This window comes from Oncorhynchus nerka, linkage group LG19, assembly GCF_034236695.1.
Source record: "Oncorhynchus nerka isolate Pitt River linkage group LG19, Oner_Uvic_2.0, whole genome shotgun sequence".
NCBI lineage: Eukaryota > Metazoa > Chordata > Actinopteri > Salmoniformes > Salmonidae > Oncorhynchus > Oncorhynchus nerka.
Window position 1 is genome coordinate 9549841 of NC_088414.1, and position 20038 is coordinate 9569878.

The following is a 20038-nucleotide window of genomic DNA, read 5'->3' on the forward strand; positions in this document are numbered from 1 at the left end:
CCAGGTAGCGCCTGCGGCCCGCCACCGCATCTCATGGTTCAATTAGCGCCGCTGCCCTATGCGAGGACTCGATTAGACCGTGAGTCATCCGAAAGAAATATAATTATGGTTCCAAATAAAATAATCAGCATTGAAGAGCGATTTCCTTAACGAGATGGATAGGCTGGATGTCACGGAGAGGCGCGCGTCTCATTAGGGCGATAATGAGACTTCGGGGCGATCCCGATAATTATCGAAATCTGTAAAATAAGGATCAAGCCAACTCTTAATGTCTGCCCAGTCAGGTTTTTTTGTCTTGTATTATTAGACTGGCATTCATGTGTCTTGGATGCCTTAACCTCGAAATAGTCTGAATTTATTCGGAAAGAAATTATAGGCCATGAGATTTGTTTGAACATTTAATCAATTATATTATTCATATCCAATGTTATTAACAGGCTTAACATGAGCACAACCTAATACATGTTTTTTGTCGGCTATAAAAACATATAGCCTACATTGAACATCTTCAAGCATAGTTTAGTTTACCTTTGGGATAATAGTATTTATATGATCCATAGGTGTTTCCTCTATCTGGTGGGTCTATGGATAGGCCTACATTTTATGGTCCAGTAAAAATAAACAATTTGGACAATTCCATAGTGGAACATAAAAACTATATATGTTAACCCAAATAAAATATTGAATAATATAGTTTTTAAAAGTCTACACTTGTGGACCAAAATAATAAGTGATTTGATGCCCAACAACTATGCTTTACTGGTCATTCGGCAAACAGTCTACGCCTATATGAAAAAAAAAACAACACTATTTTCACGCTGCTTCGAGACAGCTACGACCGGAAGTGATTTTTTTCGTAGCGTGTTAGATCTTACACAGAAGGTTAAGATAATTCACGTAGCAGCTTAAGATCATTTGATGAAGATTAGGAAAATTAGGAAAATGCTCTCAAAACCTGCTACGAAAATCACATTCTGGTCGTAGCTGTATCGTAGTGGCTGAAAATAGTGTGTCCAAGTGTACCCCATGCTTATACAGTGGATGTGACAGGCTATGTCCAGTTGGTGATGACAGTGCTGATGATGTCACTAGGCCGCATGGATGTTATTTACCAGCGGAGTGATGCCAAAACGGTCCTTGCTGTCTGGGATCCTTGGGCCATCCTTACACCATTGAAGATGAAATTGAACATGGTTTATAATAAGGGGCTATGGTAGGGACAGCCCAAGGCTCCCAGATAGCACTAACCATGTCAAAAACAGTGCTACATTTCTCTCTCCATCAAACCCCACACAGACAATAGGATGGATGTTATGTGATAACGGTTTAGCTAGCTCTCCTCTTGTTAAATTCTTTGGTTCTATAATTATGTTCACTGGTGACACCTTGCTTGTTATGAGACAATACATACATACTAAATATTGTATCAGTTATCATAAAGAACAATCTATGCTCAAATCAACAAATTGAGGAACACTTCTAAATCGCTTGATGCAAGACGCTAAAGTACAATAGCTTGAATACGAGATAAACAACCCAATCAGGCTTCATTTGCAGCTGCACGGTGGAAGCCAAGCAAATCCACCGTGGTAAGAACAAGAAGAGAAGTGTTCATTTGCTGCTTGTGTGAGAGTGTGCACTCCAGAGAAGGATGTCCAGATCAGACGACACGTTGTTCTCAAACTGTAGAAATAAGTCAACAAAAAAAAAGAAGTTTTTTAAGTTAAAAAAAAATAAAAAAAGAGCGAGAAAAATAAGTGCTGAAGGATTCTGTTTGACTGTGATTCCAAACAAGCCCAGACGAACGGAATGGACATCTAAGTGAGGCGTTAAGAGAGTGAGAGCATCATCCTTCAAGCTTCACTGAATCCAATACGGTCCTGGCCTCTTTGTACTCCGCTGCTTCAGCCAAGTCCTCTTCCGTTTCCTGAAAAAACACACACAGCACATACAGGATATCAATACTAACCCCATCACATACACACAACTTTTAAAAAAATGACTAACCCTTCAAATAGCATAACACCAAATCTAACTTACAGTCCACAATCAACCCATAGTTAACCTAGCCATGAAAAGTCCACGGTCCAATCACGTGGCTATTCACCAAATGATCATACAAAACCTGTTTTTCTAACACGTCCCTTACATAGTCAATTTAAATAAAAATGTACATTAACAATCTGCATACGTTGATTCCACAGTGTAACATTTCTAGTCAGTGCAGAAGAGAGTGTGTGTGTGGGTGGATGTGTGAGAGAGTGTGTGTGTGTGTGTGGGTCACATCTGTGCTAATCGAGTGCTGCTGGGTTCCTATGGTGGCCCACCGCAGTGACAGAACTGCTAATGAACTGTAATGAGTGTGTGTGCGTGCGTGCGGGAAGGGGTTGAGGTGGGTGAGAGGGGATTTTGGTGTGAGGTGGAGAGGGACAAGTCACTGTCACGTCTCCCCACCCTCCCTCAGAGGAGTCATCTGTGATTTCCTCTCTCCCTTCCGCCTCTTTCTGCACGTGTGTCTCACCGAGGCCACGGCTGCCTGACTCCTGCTCTCTGCTAATTGTGAGGACCCTGAGACATGCATGTGTGTGGAAGAAGGGTGCATGTTCCTTTCTCTGGCTTCTTAGATCTGTCAGGATAGACAACACTACAGACAGTCACACGCACCTGCATGATGAGAGTGCCACTGAAAATCACACTCCCGACACGGAAGCCCAAACTATTAACACCCGGATAAACCTGTAGCAACCAAGACCAAGGAGGATTGGCTCCACCTCCAGAGTCCGGTTCCTCTTAACGTTTCTTCCTTCCCAACAGAGTCCATCTTGGCCACTGTTGCCCTAGGATTGCTCCCATGTGATTTTATTTTATTTTTATTTTTTTCCCCTGAAAGAAAACAGAGCTGTTCTTACTAGTATCTGGGACAGGTCTGCGTGTGCTATGGTCAGACGCCTGTGACAGTCTGGAATCATCATCTTGGACTCCTGTAGCACCTCCAACTGGAACCCAGAGACAGCACAACACATACTACTCATCAGCACCATCATCTACACCATTTACAAGCATATCAGTTGTGTGTGTTCGATTTTCTTCGAGGGCTCCTCCAAGCAGAAGAACCATAGTACAAACAAGGTTTAGAAACACTGCTTTAGAACTTAATGTATTAAAAGGTTGAAAAACAACCCGTTACAGCTTCAGTAGCACCACTGTGTCGTTCCTGGCAATAGGCAATGTCTTGGTTTAGTATCCCACATACGCTGTGTTAAGGTTAACGTCCCACAACAAGCTCTCTGCCTGTGTGACATTTTTTATTGAGTTATTGATCGGGCAGGGAGTTGGGCAGCAGCAGGGGTCCTCGCCTCGCTCTGCCTCCGGCACACCTGGGTGAGTGGAGAAGAGTAAAGCAGAGAGGTAGCAGCACGGTGATCAGGCATGGAGAGGTATTACTACGCCCAGGGCAGGTAGCACTACGGTGATCAGGCATGGAGAGGTATTACTACGCCCAGGGTAGGTAGCACTACGGTGATCAGGCATGGAGAGGTATTGCTACGCCTGTGGGGAAGCGGAGTTAGAGCCCGAGGTTCAGGCAGAACTGAGTGTCTCAACAGGCAAAGCGAATGGGGAATTCCCCTGACTGGCATCCTAAAAAGCACAGAGGAGTCAGACACACTTCTAAGAAACTCCAGTGGTGAGGTGGAGAGACACACAGGCTGTGACACACACAGTGAGGTGGGAGAGTGGTACCAGTACCCAGTACCAGTGCAGTGGAATGATCCCATCAGCAGCAGCAGGATAAAGACTACACTTAGAAGCCTATTGATTCTATTACAATGAAAACCTCTAATCCGTCCATCCATCCTGCCCTTCAACCTGACCATCTCCTACTATAATCAATCTGCTCTCCCAGTCCCACCACTAACCTACACCTGGTGTGTGTGTATGTATATATATATATATATATATATATATATATATATATATATATATATATATATACACACACACACACACACACACACACATATATATATATATATATACATACATATACATACATACATACACATACATAGTGGGGCAAAAAAGTATTTAGTCAGCCACCAATTGTGCAAGTTCTCCCACTTAAAAAGATGAGAGAGGCCTGTAATTGTCATCATAGGTACACTTCAACTATGACAGACAAAATTAGAAAAAAAATCCAGAAAATCACATTGTAGGATTTTTTATGGTGGAAAATAAGTATTTGGTCAATAACAAAAGTTTCTCAATACTTTGTTATATACCCTTTGTTGGCAATGACAGAGGTCAAACGTTTTCTGTAAGTCTTCACAAGGTTTTCACACACTGTTGCTGGTATTTTGGCCCATTCCCCCATGCAGATCTCCTCTAGAGCAGTGATGTTTTTGGGCTGTTGCTGGGCAACACAGACTTTCAACTCCCTCCAAAGATTTTCTATGGGGTTGAGATCTGGAGACTGGCTAGGCCACTCCAGGACCTTGAAATGCTTCTTGCGAAGCCACTCCTTCGTTGCCCGGGCGGTGTGTTTGGGATCATTCTCATGCTGAAAGACCCAGCCACGTTTCATCTTCAATGCCGTTGCTGATGGAAGGAGGTTTTCACTCAAAATCTCACGATACATGGCCCCATTCATTCTTTCCTTACACGGATCAGTCGTCCTGGTCCCTTTGCAGAAAAACAGCCCCAATGCATGATGTTTCCACCCCCATGCTTCACAGAAGGTATGGTGTTCTTTGGATGCAACAGCATTCTTTGTCCTCCAAACACGACAAGTTGAGTTTTTACCAAAAAGTTATATTTTGGTTTCATCTGACCATATGACATTCTCCCAATCTTCTTCTGGATCATCCAAATGCTCTCTAGCAAACTTCAGACAGGCCTGGACACGTCTGGCACTGCAGGATTTGAGTCTCTGGCGGCGTAGTGTGTTACTGATGGTAGGCTTTGTTACTTTGGTCCCAGCTCTCTGCAGGTCATTCACTAGGTCCCCCCGTGTGGTTCTGGGATTTTTGCCCACCGTTCTTGTGATCATTTTGACCCCACGGGGTGAGATCTTGCGTGGAGCCCCAGATCGAGGAAGATTATCAGTGGTCTTGTATGTCTTCCATTTCCTAATAATTGCTCCCACAGTTGATTTCTTCAAACCAAGCTGATTACCTATTGCAGATTCAGTCTTCCCAGCCTGGTGCAGGTCTACAATTTAGTTTCTGGTGTCCTTTGACAGCTCTTTGGTCTTGGCCATAGTGGAGTTTGGAGTGTGACTGTTTGAGGTTGTGGACAGGTGTCTTTTATACTGATAAGTTCAGGTGCCAACAGGTGCCATTAATACAGGTAACGAGTGGAGGACAGAGGAGCCTCTTAAAGAAGAAGTTACAGGTCTGTGAGAGCCAGAAATCTTGCTTGTTTGTAGGTGACCAAATACTTATTTTCCACCATAATTTGCAAATAAATTCATTAAAAATCCTACAATGTGATTTTCTGGATTTTTTCCCTAGTTTTGTCTGTCATAGATGAAGTGTACCTATGATGAAAATTACAGGCCTCTCATCTTTTTAAGTGAGAGAACTTGCACAATTGGTGACTCAATACTTTTTTGCCCCACTGTATACCCTATTCCCACAGTAGTGCACTATATAAGAAATAGGATGCCATGTGGGACGCCCCCCCCCCCCCCCCCAGACCTAAAGCTCCCTCACCGATCCACACTAAATGAACAAACCTAACAACGGGTCGAACCAGAGAACTTGTCATTCTGCAGCGGGGGGGGGAACACAAGACAGTTGAAAAAGCGGTGTTTATTTGACTCTGATTTCAGATGTACACGAGCTATCTAATGTGCATACTGCAAGAGTAGAACCAGTTGTCCATTGGGCATGAAACCGTTACAGATGATCCCCTCCACAAAGGTGTAAAATCCCAGGAATAGCTGAGATGAAAACAAAGGTTATGAGGTAGGGCACACAAGGGACAGAGGTCACCCTGGGTCTTTATCTTCTAACAGCCTCTCATCCCTCACTCATTCTACTCTAAGCAGGGAAAATATAGGAGGGAGCGAGGAAGAGGGAGGGAGCAGACGAGGATATGGGCCAGCGCTCTCCTAGCGGCTGTAAATTACCAGCATGTGGCAGTAATTATCAAACTCCTCCAAAGTTACATAACGTCATTAAATCAGAAATGGTTTAATGACTAAATCACTAAACCTCCCCCAAGCCTAATTCTTCATAATGATACTACGCTGACCTCATTACAGTGAATGTAGGGCTACTGGCATCATCCGTTCTCTACTGTACTTCTCTTTTACAATAGGCGTGTTAAAACACATTAGAACGCTTCTACACATTTAGCCACGAAGGTGACAAAGAAAAAGTTGAGGAAAAACACAACAGGTCATTTAGAATGCCAAATAAAACGGTACCAAAAGCACGCACCTCATCGGAGGACAAGATTATTTGTATGCGTTACTTTATCAGGCCGACTCTTTCCTGTGTAGTAACCAAGTGGGTAGCAACATTGTATTATCTTGTGTAATAACAAAAATGGCTCCAAATCCATGAATATGCAATCACAAATCAGTTGCTAAATCATAATGAACTTAATACAACGTAGTTACAATAGTATGACATATATGTAGTATAACTACACAGCTTTAAAAGCAACTTAATGTAAAGTGTTTGTATATGTAGGCCTCTGTAAAGCACGTTTTTACAACTTAATGTAAAGTGTTTGTATATGTAAAGCATGTTTTTACAACTTAATGTAAAGTGTTTGTATATGTAAAGCACGTTTTTACAACTTAATGTAAAGTGTTTGTATATGTAAAGCATGTTTTTACAACCTAACGTAAAGTGTTTGTATATGTAAAGCACGTTTTTACAACCTAACGTAAAGTGTTTGTATATGTAAAGCACGTTTTTACAACCTAACGTAAAGTGTTTGTATATGTAAAGCACGTTTTTACAACTTAATGTAAAGTGTTTGTATATGTAAAGCATGTTTTTACAACTTAATGTAAAGTGTTTGTATATGTAGGCCTCTGTAAAACATGTTTTTACAACTTAATGTAAAGTGTTTGTATATGTAAAGCATGTTTTTACAACATAATGTAAAGTGTTTGTATATGTAGGCCTCTGTAAAACGTTTTTACAACTTAATGTAAAGTGTTTGTATATGTAGGCCTCTGTAAAACATGTTTTTACAACTTAATGTAAAGTGTTTGTATATGTAGGCCTCTGTAAAGCATGTTTTTACAACTTAATGTAAAGTGTTTGTATATGTAGGCCTCTGTAAAACGTTTTTACAACTTAATGTAAAGTGTTTGTATATGTAGGCCTCTGTAAAACGTTTTTACAACTTAATGTAAAGTGTTTGTATATGTAGGCCTCTGTAAAACATGTTTTTACAACTTAATGTAAAGTGTTTGTATATGTAGGCCTCTGTAAAGCATGTTTTTACAACTTAATGTAAAGTGTTTGTATATGTAGGCCTCTGTAAAGCATGTTTTTACAACTTAATGTAAAGTGTTTGTATATGTAGGCCTCTGTAAAGCATGTTTTTACAACTTAATGTAAAGTGTTTGTATATGTAGGCCTCTGTAAAGCATGTTTTTACAACTTAATGTAAAGTGTTTGTATATGTAGGCCTCTGTAAAACGTTTTTACAACTTAATGTAAAGTGTTTGTATATGTAGGCCTCTGTAAAACGTTTTTACAACTTAATGTAAAGTGTTTGTATATGTAGGCCTCTGTAAAACGTTTTTACAACTTAATGTAAAGTGTTTGTATATGTTGTCCTCTGTAAAGCATGTTTTTACAACTTAATGTAAAGTGTTTGTATATGTAAAGCATGTTTTTACAACTTCATGTAGGCTACTTATTCTGCCGAGTTGTCACCCACCTGTTTCTTGATGACATACTTGGCCTCTTCGTCGGCCTCTTCGTCGCAGGCCTCTGCTTTCAGTCGTTCGATCTTCTCCTCCTGCTGCCTGGTCTCCTTGACGTACATGACCTTCTCCTTCACCAGCCTGGGAAGACAATAACAGACAAGACACAGCACAGCGTAGTTACAAACGTACAAAAACAAATCAACACACTGGGGAGCCAGGCCCAGCCAATCAGAATGAGTCCCCCCCCACACACACAAAAGGGCTTTATTACAGACAGAAATACTCCTCGGGTTCATCAGCTGTCTGGGTGGTTGGTCTCAGATGATGGTAACACGTGGTCTGCGATTGTGAGGCCGGTTGGACGTACTGCCAAATCCTCTAAAACAACATTTTATAGTAGCCTTTTATTGTCACCAGCACAAGGTGTACCTGTGTAATGATCAGGCTGTTTAATCAGCTTCTTGATATGCCACCCCTGACAGGTGGATGGACTAGCTTGGCAATGGAGAAAGGCTAAATAACATTCTGACCACAAGGCTCGAGCTCGTCAACGAGCGTCCGCTTAGTCAGGCGTTAAAATAGAACTTGGTTCTATTTGTGATGCTTGACTCGCTACAAGTCCCGCTTCTCCCATCTCCTCATTGGATTTTAGGGGCATATACCCACGTGGGTGATTGAAAGATGAACTGAGGTCCACACTCCAGTCCAGTTGGTGGTGGTAATGCACCTCAAAGTTGGTTGCCAACCGCCATATAAAGTCCAAAGAAGAAGAAGAAACCTGAAGGAGAGATTACTACAAACAAACCCGGTTTATCATTTTATCTGTGGATTAATTGTCGGAGTAGAGGACCTTGTGCATTTCTGGTAAAATAACAACCCAATGTTTATATCCCAGGGCAAATTAACTAGCAACAGCAAGCTAGCTAGATACATTTCCATACATGTTTAATGCTTTTCGACCTGTCCCCAAATTAATATAGTTGGTTCAGAGTTCGTTTGGATATTTCAACCTGTGTGTCCTGATCGGTCTGGTGTGGGTGAACAACATTCGCTCGATGATGTTAAAAACAACACCTAAAACCCAAAGCTGTACAAACTCAGGCCCCAAGATGTCAAATAGGAATGAGGAGGAGTTCTCATTCAACTTACCACCAGGTAAAGTAATGGTCAAACAAACAACAAAAATAGTCCTGACCATTTTGTCCCATTGGTCCCAGATGTGTACAGCATGGGTATAATGTAACAATGTCGTCTGTGTGTTGGTTATCTGTGGATCTACTACAGTACAGCGCCTTGCCTTCCTCCTCTGCCTGATCACCACGCTCTCCATTTAACTGCCACTTCTGGCAGGACACACACTCTACTGGCCCTTTCTACGATTAATTGATCATCAATTTAGTCCCTAATTTGGACCAAGTCATGTGGTAAATGGACCACTTTTCCTTGATTGTTAGTGAAAATGGGTTTGAGTACATTGATACATTTTGATTATTTATCAATTACGGGACAAATGGAACTAAATCTATTAAATAAATTCAGATCCTGATTGGCATAATGGAGTTTGAAAATATCACTATTGATAATGATTCCTGACTAATAGTCTTTTTCCGGCTGCAGCTTTGCTTGTCGGGATGACGACGCGGAATTCATTTTTCATAAAATCAGCTGTGTGCGTTGGTTCGTGTGTGTGAGTGATCCTTCATTAATCAGGCACATTACCCAGAAACACCCTCTCCCTCAGTGTTGCCGTGGCGCCTTGCTTAGCCGAGGAAGCCAACGGCACTCTGTCATATTTTATGTCAATTACCGTTCATTTTAATACGTTTCCATCAAGACGCTGTTTAAACGGGCGGCATATGCAACAAGGAACAGCAGAGGAGCGCTCCTCCTCTCCTCTCCTCTCTCTCAGGCTGTACACAGTAAGGATGTCACCTCTGAGGTTATTTGGATGGAGAGAAGGCAGCAACAAGAGAGAGGGGAAGAGAGGAAGGAAAAGAAAGGGGGATTGAAATTATTTGAATAAAACTGAAGGACAGTCTAATAACTAAATGTCCACCCCCACCCCGTCAATCCTCCTCTTCCTCTCATCCAGTCCCGATGTTCATTTCTTATTTCTCTCCGGCAGGGTCTTGGAAACGCTGGCTGTGTGTGTGCGTGTGTGAATGAGGGGTGGGGTCGTCGTGGCTGGTTTTAAATAGACCTGCCACCCAGGACTTAATGGAAAAGGCATCTCTCTGGAAAATAAGGAAAAAAAGGGAATTAGAGATCCGACACACATTCGGCCGCCTCCTCCTCCTCCTCCTCCTCCGGCAGCACTGCATTTTTGAGCACCGGCCTAGCCCTATGCCAAGGCCCGAATGACAAAGCCAAATTACTGTTGTCATTTTATTAAGGGCATCCGCCTCGCTAGGGCAGAGAGGAGGCACTGACTGGAATGTACAACGCCACAAAGCCAATGGAACAGGCCTTACTGGGAGAGAGCGGACAGGGAGCTGCTAATAACACATAAGGAATGAGAGAGGGGGAGAAAGAGAGAGTGAGAATGAAAGAGAGGGAGGGGGACACGAGAGAAAGAGGGAAAGGACAGACAGAAGGACATAGTAGGGTACAGAATTACACGAGAAACAGACAAAAAGAGAGAAAAGGCAGTCTGTTCCATCTGACCTTGAACAGAGGCTGCAGGTTCCAATGCCAAGGTCATGCTACAGGCCCCAGCTGCTGAATGGGTAATGGATCTCTCCTTACTTAATTTGCCTCAGTGAAATATACCATTCCTAGGACAACCGATGATGAAGTCAACCTATTCCGAATGGGGCCGCATGGGAAGGAATGAGAATAGAGACGTTTTAGAATGGAAATGCAGCCATTCTAGAATGGAGATGCGTTTGAACCAACTTGATAAAGCACCACCTCTCATTACACCGGCGGGCCTGCAGTTTCCCCACTACATCAGACACCCTGTCTGTGACGTCACCCTCTGAGGGAGAAGTCTCAGCCGCCAGCGCCATTACCCACAATCATCAGGGAGCCCGTTAGTAATGTGACCCTAATCAAAACACAATCGATAGCACATTTACACAAAGGGCCACGGAGGGAGCGAACCTGGAGGTGATGAGAGAGGGAGAGAGCAACAACAACTAAATCCTTTCCATGCTTAGGCCAACTATTCTATTTATGGATGTATATATGGATGATGTCCAGTGTTGTGTGGGAATCTCTCGATGAATAGAAGCTCTTGAACAGCTTTCAGGAGAACATGTATTAAAATATGACATTCTTGTTCTGTCCTTCCGAAATAAATAACAGATTGTGGTCAGATGTTGGACTGTAGCAACGGAATGCCCTGTCAGGGAAAACATCGGTCACTTGCAGCAAGGGCCTAATTGTGCAACTCTAAGCTCAAACTGATTGCCTTGTCAACAAAAAAGAACCTGGCTGAGATGAGAATGAGCTTTGCAGAAAATCAGCTGCAGTGCATCAAATGCCTGCATTGAGGCTTATGTTTACAATTGCACAGTCACTGACCATAAACAGGCCTTTAGCCTACATTCACTTGAAAACTTAGCTAGCAAAGCCTGGTCTATTGGCTCTGATGAGTGCATCGCTCGCACCTCAGACAGAGACGACAAGAGAAAACTGCTTATTGCGCACCAGCCAAGAGAATGCCAAAGTTGTTTTTTTGTTTTTTTATTCGCAACAAAAGGCCTGAGCAAGATGTACATAGAAAATAATAAGATACATTAAAACAATTTTAAAAAGTAGGCCAACAGTACATGAGGGGTTGTCATAACATCAGATTTGCATCCTTAATAAATTGTCGAGAAGAGAATGCAAACGTACGTTGCATGCTAGCTTGTATGCTAGCCGCTTTACTTTACCGTGATAGGCAACACAACCGGGATGACTTGCTAACGTGACACACGCACTTACTATAAATGGTTAAAACATTGTATAAAAAGGCGAAAATGTCATTCAACAACATACAATGTATATTTAAATATGTTATGGAGTACAGGTTCCTATGTCCTTGCTACTGCCTTATTTTGATTGACAATACATGCACCTCCCTAAAGTACCGGTGTATAGTTAAATCTATACCGGCGAAGTGTTCTCGACGCCCAGCCTGACTTCTGTCTCGATCCGTAGGTATCCACGGCCTAGTGGGTGTAGCATGTTAGTCAGTTAGCAAGCTAACTAGCTAGCCTGCTATCTTTTAAGATTGTATTAGTTAAAAAAACTGCACTTACCGCTTAACAACGCCAGTCTTGATTTGAATCTGTCGTATTCTTGGATCTGCCATGTTAACTGATATTCTTAAACGACACAATAAAGTACTAGTTTACTTAAATACTGTGAAACGGTTGCTATCCAACACAGCACAACAATATCGCTCATGAGATCCTGGGCATGCGCACTGTGTACCGCGGGAGAGGAGGTGGGCATTTTTGAGCAGATGGATTTAGGCCTAATCCCAAACCCCTAGTTTTGGGGTTTGGGCTTTTGTGTGTGTGTGTGCGTGTGCGTGTGTGTATGTGCGCTGTACATGTGTTGAGGCTGAGCATTTCAGCATCATGGACGGCGATTTTTAAAACCCATCTATATAATGTTAGTATGGAGATGCAATAGCGAAACTTTAAACTGCTGAATTATTACGCATTGCGCATGGGTTGCTTCCATGTTGCCTCGTGAGCTTTGTTCAAAGGCTAAGTTTATATGTGTCATGTAAATTATTGTAACAACGAATTCGCCTTAACTGTATAGATTCTAGATTCTACAGCCGAGATGTTCAAAGCCCTCAGTCTGAGAACCTTAAAAGTCAAGATACACCATACATTTATTTGTTGGCGCGGCTAGTTGATTAGTTGGGGCATAAACAAATGGTTGTGTTTGTCTTCCAAAACAGCCCATTAGATTCCATTTGAATCTCTGTGTCCTCGTCTGCTATTGATTTGTGGTATCCATGAAAAATCATTTAATTTCATAGCATTCCTCAAGGTCCCCTTGACTTGCATCACAAATGCAAGCACGTCAGCAAATCTTGTTTCATAGCCTCTATACAGTCGCAATGCGTGCCGTTTAAGATCTATAGGCCACACATTTCAAACGTATATATAATTGAATAGCTGCATTGTCTATATTTCACCAACAGCAGCCACAAGTTCTAGCGTAACGTATATTACAAAGGACCAATTCTCCAAACCCTTCAATGCAATATGTTATCGTAATGTATGTTCTGCTATTTGTTTAATTGTTTAACAGTTGCAGAGAAGTCACTCAAATATACCCCCTGCATGTTTTAACCCATTGTATCATTTTTTGACACAGAATATAAGTAAAATCATTTGAGGACGTGCAAGAACAGTATCATGAATGCAAAATCTGTTCTGATAACTCGTCATTGTTTTACGGTATCCATTCGAAGGCTCGTGATAATTATCATGATCAATTATAATAAGAATTTACTATTTATATTACTACAACTGCTAGGCTTTATTTGCTATAAGACTATCGTCGTTTCGTGAAAGCATTAAAAAAACTAAATTATGCGAGGTTACTACAAATAATAATGTAACAATAGCACTGTTAGCCTACATAGTAATAAGTACATTCGCAAAAGGTCGTTATAGACAATAGGCCTGAAGTCTTTATAATCACAATTGTTATTGTTGTAGCCTAATACAATCGCAATCAAAACCACTGGTATAATTAGATTATTACAAATGATTGTGGTCAAAAACAATCCACGATTCAGAGGAAACAAAATTAGGTTGTGCCTCAATCCCTCCATCATGTCCACTTCCACCGGTTGGACAGGTTTACATGTGGTGAGGGAGAGAGAGAGAGAGAGAGAGAGAGAGAGAGAGAGAGAGAGAAATAATTATAGTCTTATTAGGAAATCTTTATCTAATGTAATAAATAAATAAAATCAGCCATGATTAACTTCTGTTCCAGCAGACTACAGAGGTTAAAGCCAGCGAAAAAAACTGTATCCATTCCCTCTTCCTCTGTAACGACCTAATGATGTAAGATTTTAGATTTGTCATGCCTTAATGCGATTCATTATTTTCAAAAGTGACTCCAAAAAGCCAGAGATATTACCTTGTCGAATACATTTTTCCTCCCTTGCACTTGACACGTTTTGGGAGATTTCAAAAATGGACAAGAGACAAATGGAACGCGCGCGCGTGCTCGTACGTGCAGGTGACGGTGGTTATTACCTGAGGCCTGCAGCATGCTTGGTACATGGTTCCAATAAGCGACAACAACAAAAAAACAGGGAAAGCTCTAGAAAAAAGGTCAAAGGTCGAATAGCCAGGCCTTACAGTAGGCCTAATCTATTCAAACTGCAAGGGGCGAAGAGAAAAAAAATCCGTTGGCGGTTTTCCCTCTAGCTCCATGACCGTTGATTATTGGTATTTTCCGAGTTTTCCAAACTAATAAGTGGCACTATCAAGCATTTGGAAGCGCTGGGAGACTACAGACGGGCTGCTAAACTTAATTGATATTGAGCGAGGCGCTGGTAGGCGCGGAAGGGGGCCACTGCTGGGTAATTTGCAGTTTAATCAGCGTTTGTAATGAGAGTGGCTGATTAGCACGGGGTGGAAATAAAAGAGAGTTACAAGGAACGTCTGTCAGAGTCCGGTGATAATTCAGGACTAATTGTAATGATTAGAGCAAACTGGATGACTTTGGAGTTTTCTAATGCGTTGTGTGTGCAGTGCGGTGTGTGTGTGTGTGTTTAGCCATCAAGATTTATGTGAAGTAAAGCAACAAAAAAATAAAAGATAGACCTACTTATTCACCCCACACGCATTGGTCTAGCCTACAGCATTGACATGATGCGATATTAAAAAATAAATACCTAACCATACATTTTTCTGTAGCTCTACAAACCCCTGACATTGGAATGTACAATGTTTGTCAGATACAGTACATTGGCCTAATCTTGCGGTGTTACTGCCAATCATTTCAGCACCACGGACAGTGGTTTTTACAAACGTGCAGGTATGCAGACTCCAGCACTGCAACCAATACCCTGCTGCATTATTATGGGATGGGATGTTGGGTAGGCCTAGGCCTAAAGATAAGCCTGCTCTTACCTTGGTGTTTGTAAGAGGAAATATATTTTATTATTGTATACGTTTATATTGATGCGGTGTGTGTGTTTGTGTGTGTGTGTTCTCGTCCTCGTTTGCTAGCGCGGGGGCACATATTCGGTAAGGGGAACTACTAGACTGAATCACGGAGATCTGATTATCAAACAAAGCAGCTAATTTATCTGAAAAATCGTTGATGGAGTCCGCGGTGACTGAGGGTGCCTCGGAATACCTCAGGAATAGCAAATGTGAAATTAGTGAGATTGTGTGTATGAACGTGGAAGGCCAATTAGCGAGAGAGAGGGACAGAGAGGAAGAGAGAGAGAGAGAGAAAGAGCGAAGGGAAGGGGACGAGCAAATCAGCTGTATGCACGCGCACATGACGCATCTGCCCGTGGAGCCGCGAGGACACTGGCACCTGCTGTTGTTTATCTCTCGATGTCCCTCCTCCCCTCTCTTCTCTCGTCTACTGCTCTCTCTCCCTCTCTCTCCTTCTAATTCCCTCTCTATCTACTTCAGAGTAAGTAAAGTTGGAGATATGACAGGTGAATAACATACATTTCATGACCCGCAGCCACGAAAATTTAAAAAAGTGTTAATTTGAATATCAACCACCATCTGTTTAAAAGACAAACACATAATAATGATAGCCTACCAATTTCAATACAACTGTGAGCTACATTATAGCCTATCTTTAGAATATAATCACTCCATCGAATTAAAATGCAGGCCACGGCTTTCTCTTCATACTCCCCTTGTTAACGACAAAGCAGCATGGGTGACCTGTTTCATCTGGGCGTTTGTCTTCCATGCTTCTCTAAGTGACCTTCTCTTTCTTCCCCTCTCCCCGGCCTCCCTCCCTCCACAGCGGCCTGATAGTGAGAGCCAACTGCCTGGCTGGCTGGCTGGCTGCTGGGCTGACTGGAACCCGATCGATTCTCCCAGCAAGAGGTTATCTATACGCGGTATTTTAATGTCAGGGAGTCAGCCAAATTGATAGTGATAAATATTTGCCGGAAGATTAGGTGAGGGGAGTGTGTCGGTGGTGCTCTATCTCAGACCTGTAACCTCGGCAGAGCCGTCCCTCTCTGTGGCGGATTAGCCCCATCCATCCAGTGTCAATGCCTGTCTTGTTGAGAAAATCAGTGAGTAAACACGGCTGACAGAGAGGGGGGGCTGATTACTCATACAAATAGACTGCAAACTCCGCCAGGACGCGCCTGCCTGCCTGCCCCTCCTGAGATGCGTTTTTTCCTCTTTCCCCTGTCCTCCCTCTCTCCTCTCCTCCTTTTTTCCCCGCGTGTTGACAGCGTGCGCTGTCTCCAAGGGTCCCCCTGTCCTGCTGTTCCCACTTTGTCCGCCATCAATCACTCCGTCATTGTGTCCTGGATGTTATATAGAGTCACTTAATATCCCCTCCTTCATCTCTATTCACTCCCAGAATGATTCTCCATAAGGGCCAAGCGCCGCGCGGTCTGGACTGGGGGAGGGGGAAGAGGAAGAGGAAGAGGATTGGAGTCTGCACGCATTGACACCCCAAGAAACAGAGACAGAGAGAGAGAGAGAGAGAGAGAGAGAGAGAGAGAGAGAGAGAGAGACTCAGAAACAGTAATATCAGATATTGGACAAGACATGTAAGCCTATCTGCGCTTTATTGAGACGTCATGGACTAACTGGATAGAGGGACCACTGGCCCGGTTCCTCTCAAGCTCCATAAAAATGAAACACAAAATAAAGTAGAACAATTTGGCCCATCACAGTGAAACATAACTTATAAAAATGTGTTCTCTTCCTAAATGTATTTTGGGTTGAAGAGGAACATGGGGATATTGGTCTATATGGTTAGTAAATTTTTTTAAAATATATATATATAAATTATTAATGCAGTGAAAATTTACATTTTATAAAAGTCAATCAAAGGACAATTATTCCTATTAGTATCAAAGTGGATTTATAATTATTGACCTATACCAAAAAACGCTAGATCAGTCAACGCTAGATCATTGAGAAGCAGTGACAAATATCCAGTTTTATTTCAATAGGCCTAAATCTGAAATATTTCTAACAAATAAAATAAAATGTACCTTCTAATGAAGAGAGTAATTTCTGAACCTATGCAAACACTTAAGTCATTAAGAATACATTTCAGTTCATTAGAACTCAGTAATTTTTCAATTAGAAATTACTTAGCGACTTTGGTGGTGAATTAAAATGCACGTGCATGCTTTTAAATGTCTATATGTGAAAGGATGATTTATGCTCCTGCAGCTTGAGAAGTTTTGAGTTCTTAAATTGGCGGTTAAACCTTTGGCCTATTACCTCGAGCCTCAGTCAAATCCAAGCGCGTGATTATTTGGGCATACAGGCCTACATACATGTCAAGCCTTGGGGTTAACAACACATTAGGCTATGACTGATTGTTGTTGTTTTTCCCCATTTAACATACTGCTAGGCCTATTACAAAAAAAATGATGGTAGGCCTATATCTCCCAGTTAATGTTGTCCTCTAACGGTCTACCCTCTGAGCCTCTTCGTGCCCTCTGCGTAAAAATAGAGATGTCAACTCTCCAATCCAGCCGACTTTTTCTATGAAGGTTCTCTGACAAATAGACCTCCGCGCTACACTTGGGTGGCCGCCTTTATTCTGCCCTGGTCTTGTTTACATAGCGCCAGAACCATTCCCCTGGATTAAACTAATCACTGCCCGAGGGGAGACCCATAACCCGCTAACAGGTCACCCGCCAGACAGTTATAAATGCTGGTGTCTGCTGGTTAGGTGGGATAGATGTCCGTGTCCAAAAATGACCTTCCCGGCGCAGCGCACAACACCGGCGCTTTCAGGTAAAGTGTGTGTGTGTGTGTGTGTGTGTGTGGTGGTGGTGGTGGTGGTGGTGGTGGTGGGGGGTATGTATGTTCTGTTGCCTCTTGTTTCTTCTTCCATTATTAGCTTTGCTATAATTTTGAACAAATTGCCAAATATGTGTAAAAACGCCAACTACGTTTCACCGTTAAATCCATGCAAGCCCGGTTCAGAGGAGGAACCATAACTTGGTTATAAAATAAAATGTGGGCCATCATCTTTTACCAGCTTTAACGACAGCCAGATCTCGGATGGGAGGTCTATGACACCTAAAATCATAGCAGGGGATGGCCTAATTTTCCTCAAATAGAGAGGCCGAAGAAAGAAATCCGGAAAATATTGTATAGACCTTGAACCTATTTATTTCATCATTCTGCATTAGAGCGTTGTGAGTTGTTCAAATTTGATAACAAGCACTCAATTCACTTCGTTAGCTATGTAGCCTAAGTTGAATTAGACTTCAATACAACAAAAAAATGCAGTGGCATTCAGAAGCTCCTTGAATAAAATGTAGGCCTAATTTGTGTTAGAATTTGTTGTATCTGTCACAAATATCCCCAATTAGCTGCAGTAATTATTTGATAGTTTCTGCAATTACGGCTTAAACGGGTGAATTTGGAACTGTGCGGGACCGTAATTGGCCTAAATGTGATATTTTGCATATTTGCATAATGAGGAAATTGGTATAAAATTGTGTTCATTCATTTGTGAAAAATCCTATGAATTTTATGAATTTGAAAGGTCTGTTCCCGCAGCCTGTGACTTTGGCTGGCTGATCCCGGAGGAGTCGACTGGAAAGTAGGGCGCAGGCACGTCGCCAAGTGTGGATGAGGAGGAGAATGAGAGCGGGAAGAGGAGAAGCGCGAGGAGTGGAACATGACAATCTCAACTCACGATCAAGAGGGAAATGCGTGCGCACCGTGAAGCTATGTGAAGCGGGCCTTTTCTCGCGTCAAGCCAAGAATGTCTTGTCAGGTGGAACTTTTAAGTGTCAAAATAGTAGGGCCTATCGATTTTAGGTTTCACGATTTGAGCTATTTTATGTGAACTCCGGGTTCTCTGGAACGTTTGGGTATAATCAAACTATTGTGTGAAAATATTATAAACAGGAAAATGCAAACATCCTTTTTCTCGCAGCACAAAAGGAATGTTGTTTTTCTATCACCCCGAAAAACCCGCGGATCTATTTTGATTGAATTACGGTCCTTCTAGACTTGGCTACATTGCAGGAGGGTTAATGTGCGAGAAGGCAGGTATAGGCCGTTATATGGTTATAGGGGCAGAGCAGAGACACGGTCACTTACAGTGCAGTTAAGTGGTTTCAAAACCGCATACGGCCAGCTCTTAAATGCCGTGGTCTAAATGGTCTTAGGAACCTCAATTACTTTTTAACATACTGCGATGAATGACACTGTAGTGAACGAGGCCATAGCAGGCTAAGTGAGGTGTGGGTAATTGGCAATAAATAATCTAATTTCAGTCATTTGCAAAATCACAGTATTTTTCGTTCAACTAAATCCTAAATTACAGTGCTATTAACCTTCCCTGCCTATTCCCTTCCACGCTCCGCTAGAATGACTGATAGTAGTAGTGGGTGGCAGCAATACACACATTCTTACCTCCAGCGGAGTGATATTGAACTTTGTAGGGAGTAGATTTGTTCTACCTTTTTTAGTTGACCACCAGCAAATTAGAGCAAACTTAGTTCAGAATACCTTGCACATTTCTGGACTATTTTAAAGTGAAGAAATAAAAGGCTAGTCAATTGCGTAAATCTCTCAGCGAGAACACACAAGCATTTGATGTGCGAACGTAGCAATTGGCGGCATGTTTTGAAATGTAATAAGGCTCAGCAAATCTGACAAGAAGATGGATCTGCTCTCTTTGTTTACATGTCTGGACAAATACTTATTCACGATCGTGAAGTGTGTCCATGCACAGATAACATAGCAGAAGTGTTGAGCTCAAACCTTCCTCTCTCTATATATATATATATATCTAGAAAGCACGCCAGAAACACAGTCACTTCTTTGTGAGCATTGTAAACATTCTTGTTTTAGTCAAATTGTGTGAGGAATGTTATTTTTGCCTCATTGCTGAAATGTGAGAATGTCGTTTTTGGTTGAATGTGTCGGCTATAAGCAAAGCATTGGCTGATATTTCCATTATCTTACAAATGTTCTC

The 20038-nt window shown here is 42.1% G+C and overlaps 1 protein-coding gene across 3 annotated transcripts; it reads right to left on the reverse strand.

Annotated features, from left to right (window-relative positions):
- Positions 1-385: 385 nt before the first annotated feature.
- On the reverse strand, positions 386-12320 carry LOC115147174 (tubulin-specific chaperone A-like). 3 transcript variants are annotated; one of them, XM_065004697.1, is made up of 5 exons: positions 12145-12300; positions 9960-10131; positions 7909-8035; positions 2910-2996; positions 386-1927 (listed from the first exon to the last, which is right to left on the reverse strand). In XM_065004697.1, exons 2-5 carry the CDS (start codon positions 9983-9985, stop codon positions 1847-1849), a joined length of 321 nt encoding a protein of 106 aa, XP_064860769.1. In that variant the 5' UTR covers positions 9986-10131; positions 12145-12300; the 3' UTR covers positions 386-1846. The 3 variants fall into 3 exon arrangements, with proteins under 3 accessions (XP_064860769.1, XP_029545102.2, XP_064860767.1); XM_029689242.2 differs by lacking the exon at positions 9960-10131 and having other exon boundaries at positions 12145-12320; XM_065004695.1 differs by lacking the exons at positions 9960-10131; positions 12145-12300 and having other exon boundaries at positions 7909-9698.
- Between the last annotated feature and the right edge of the window lie 7718 nt (positions 12321-20038).

Bases quoted from the DNA above. Each gene is read 5' to 3' on its own strand.
- LOC115147174 (XM_065004695.1), bottom strand. From the start codon at position 8,193: ATGAACCCGAGGAGTATTTCTGTCTGTAATAAAGCCCTTTTGTGTGTG. The intron at 2,997-7,908 runs GTGGGTGACAAC...TCTGGGTTCCAG, and splicing joins AGTATGTCATCAAGAAACAG to TTGGAGGTGCTACAGGAGTC. The intron at 1,928-2,909 runs GTAAGAACAGCT...GTGTTTTTTCAG, and splicing joins CAGACCTGTCCCAGATACTA to GAAACGGAAGAGGACTTGGC.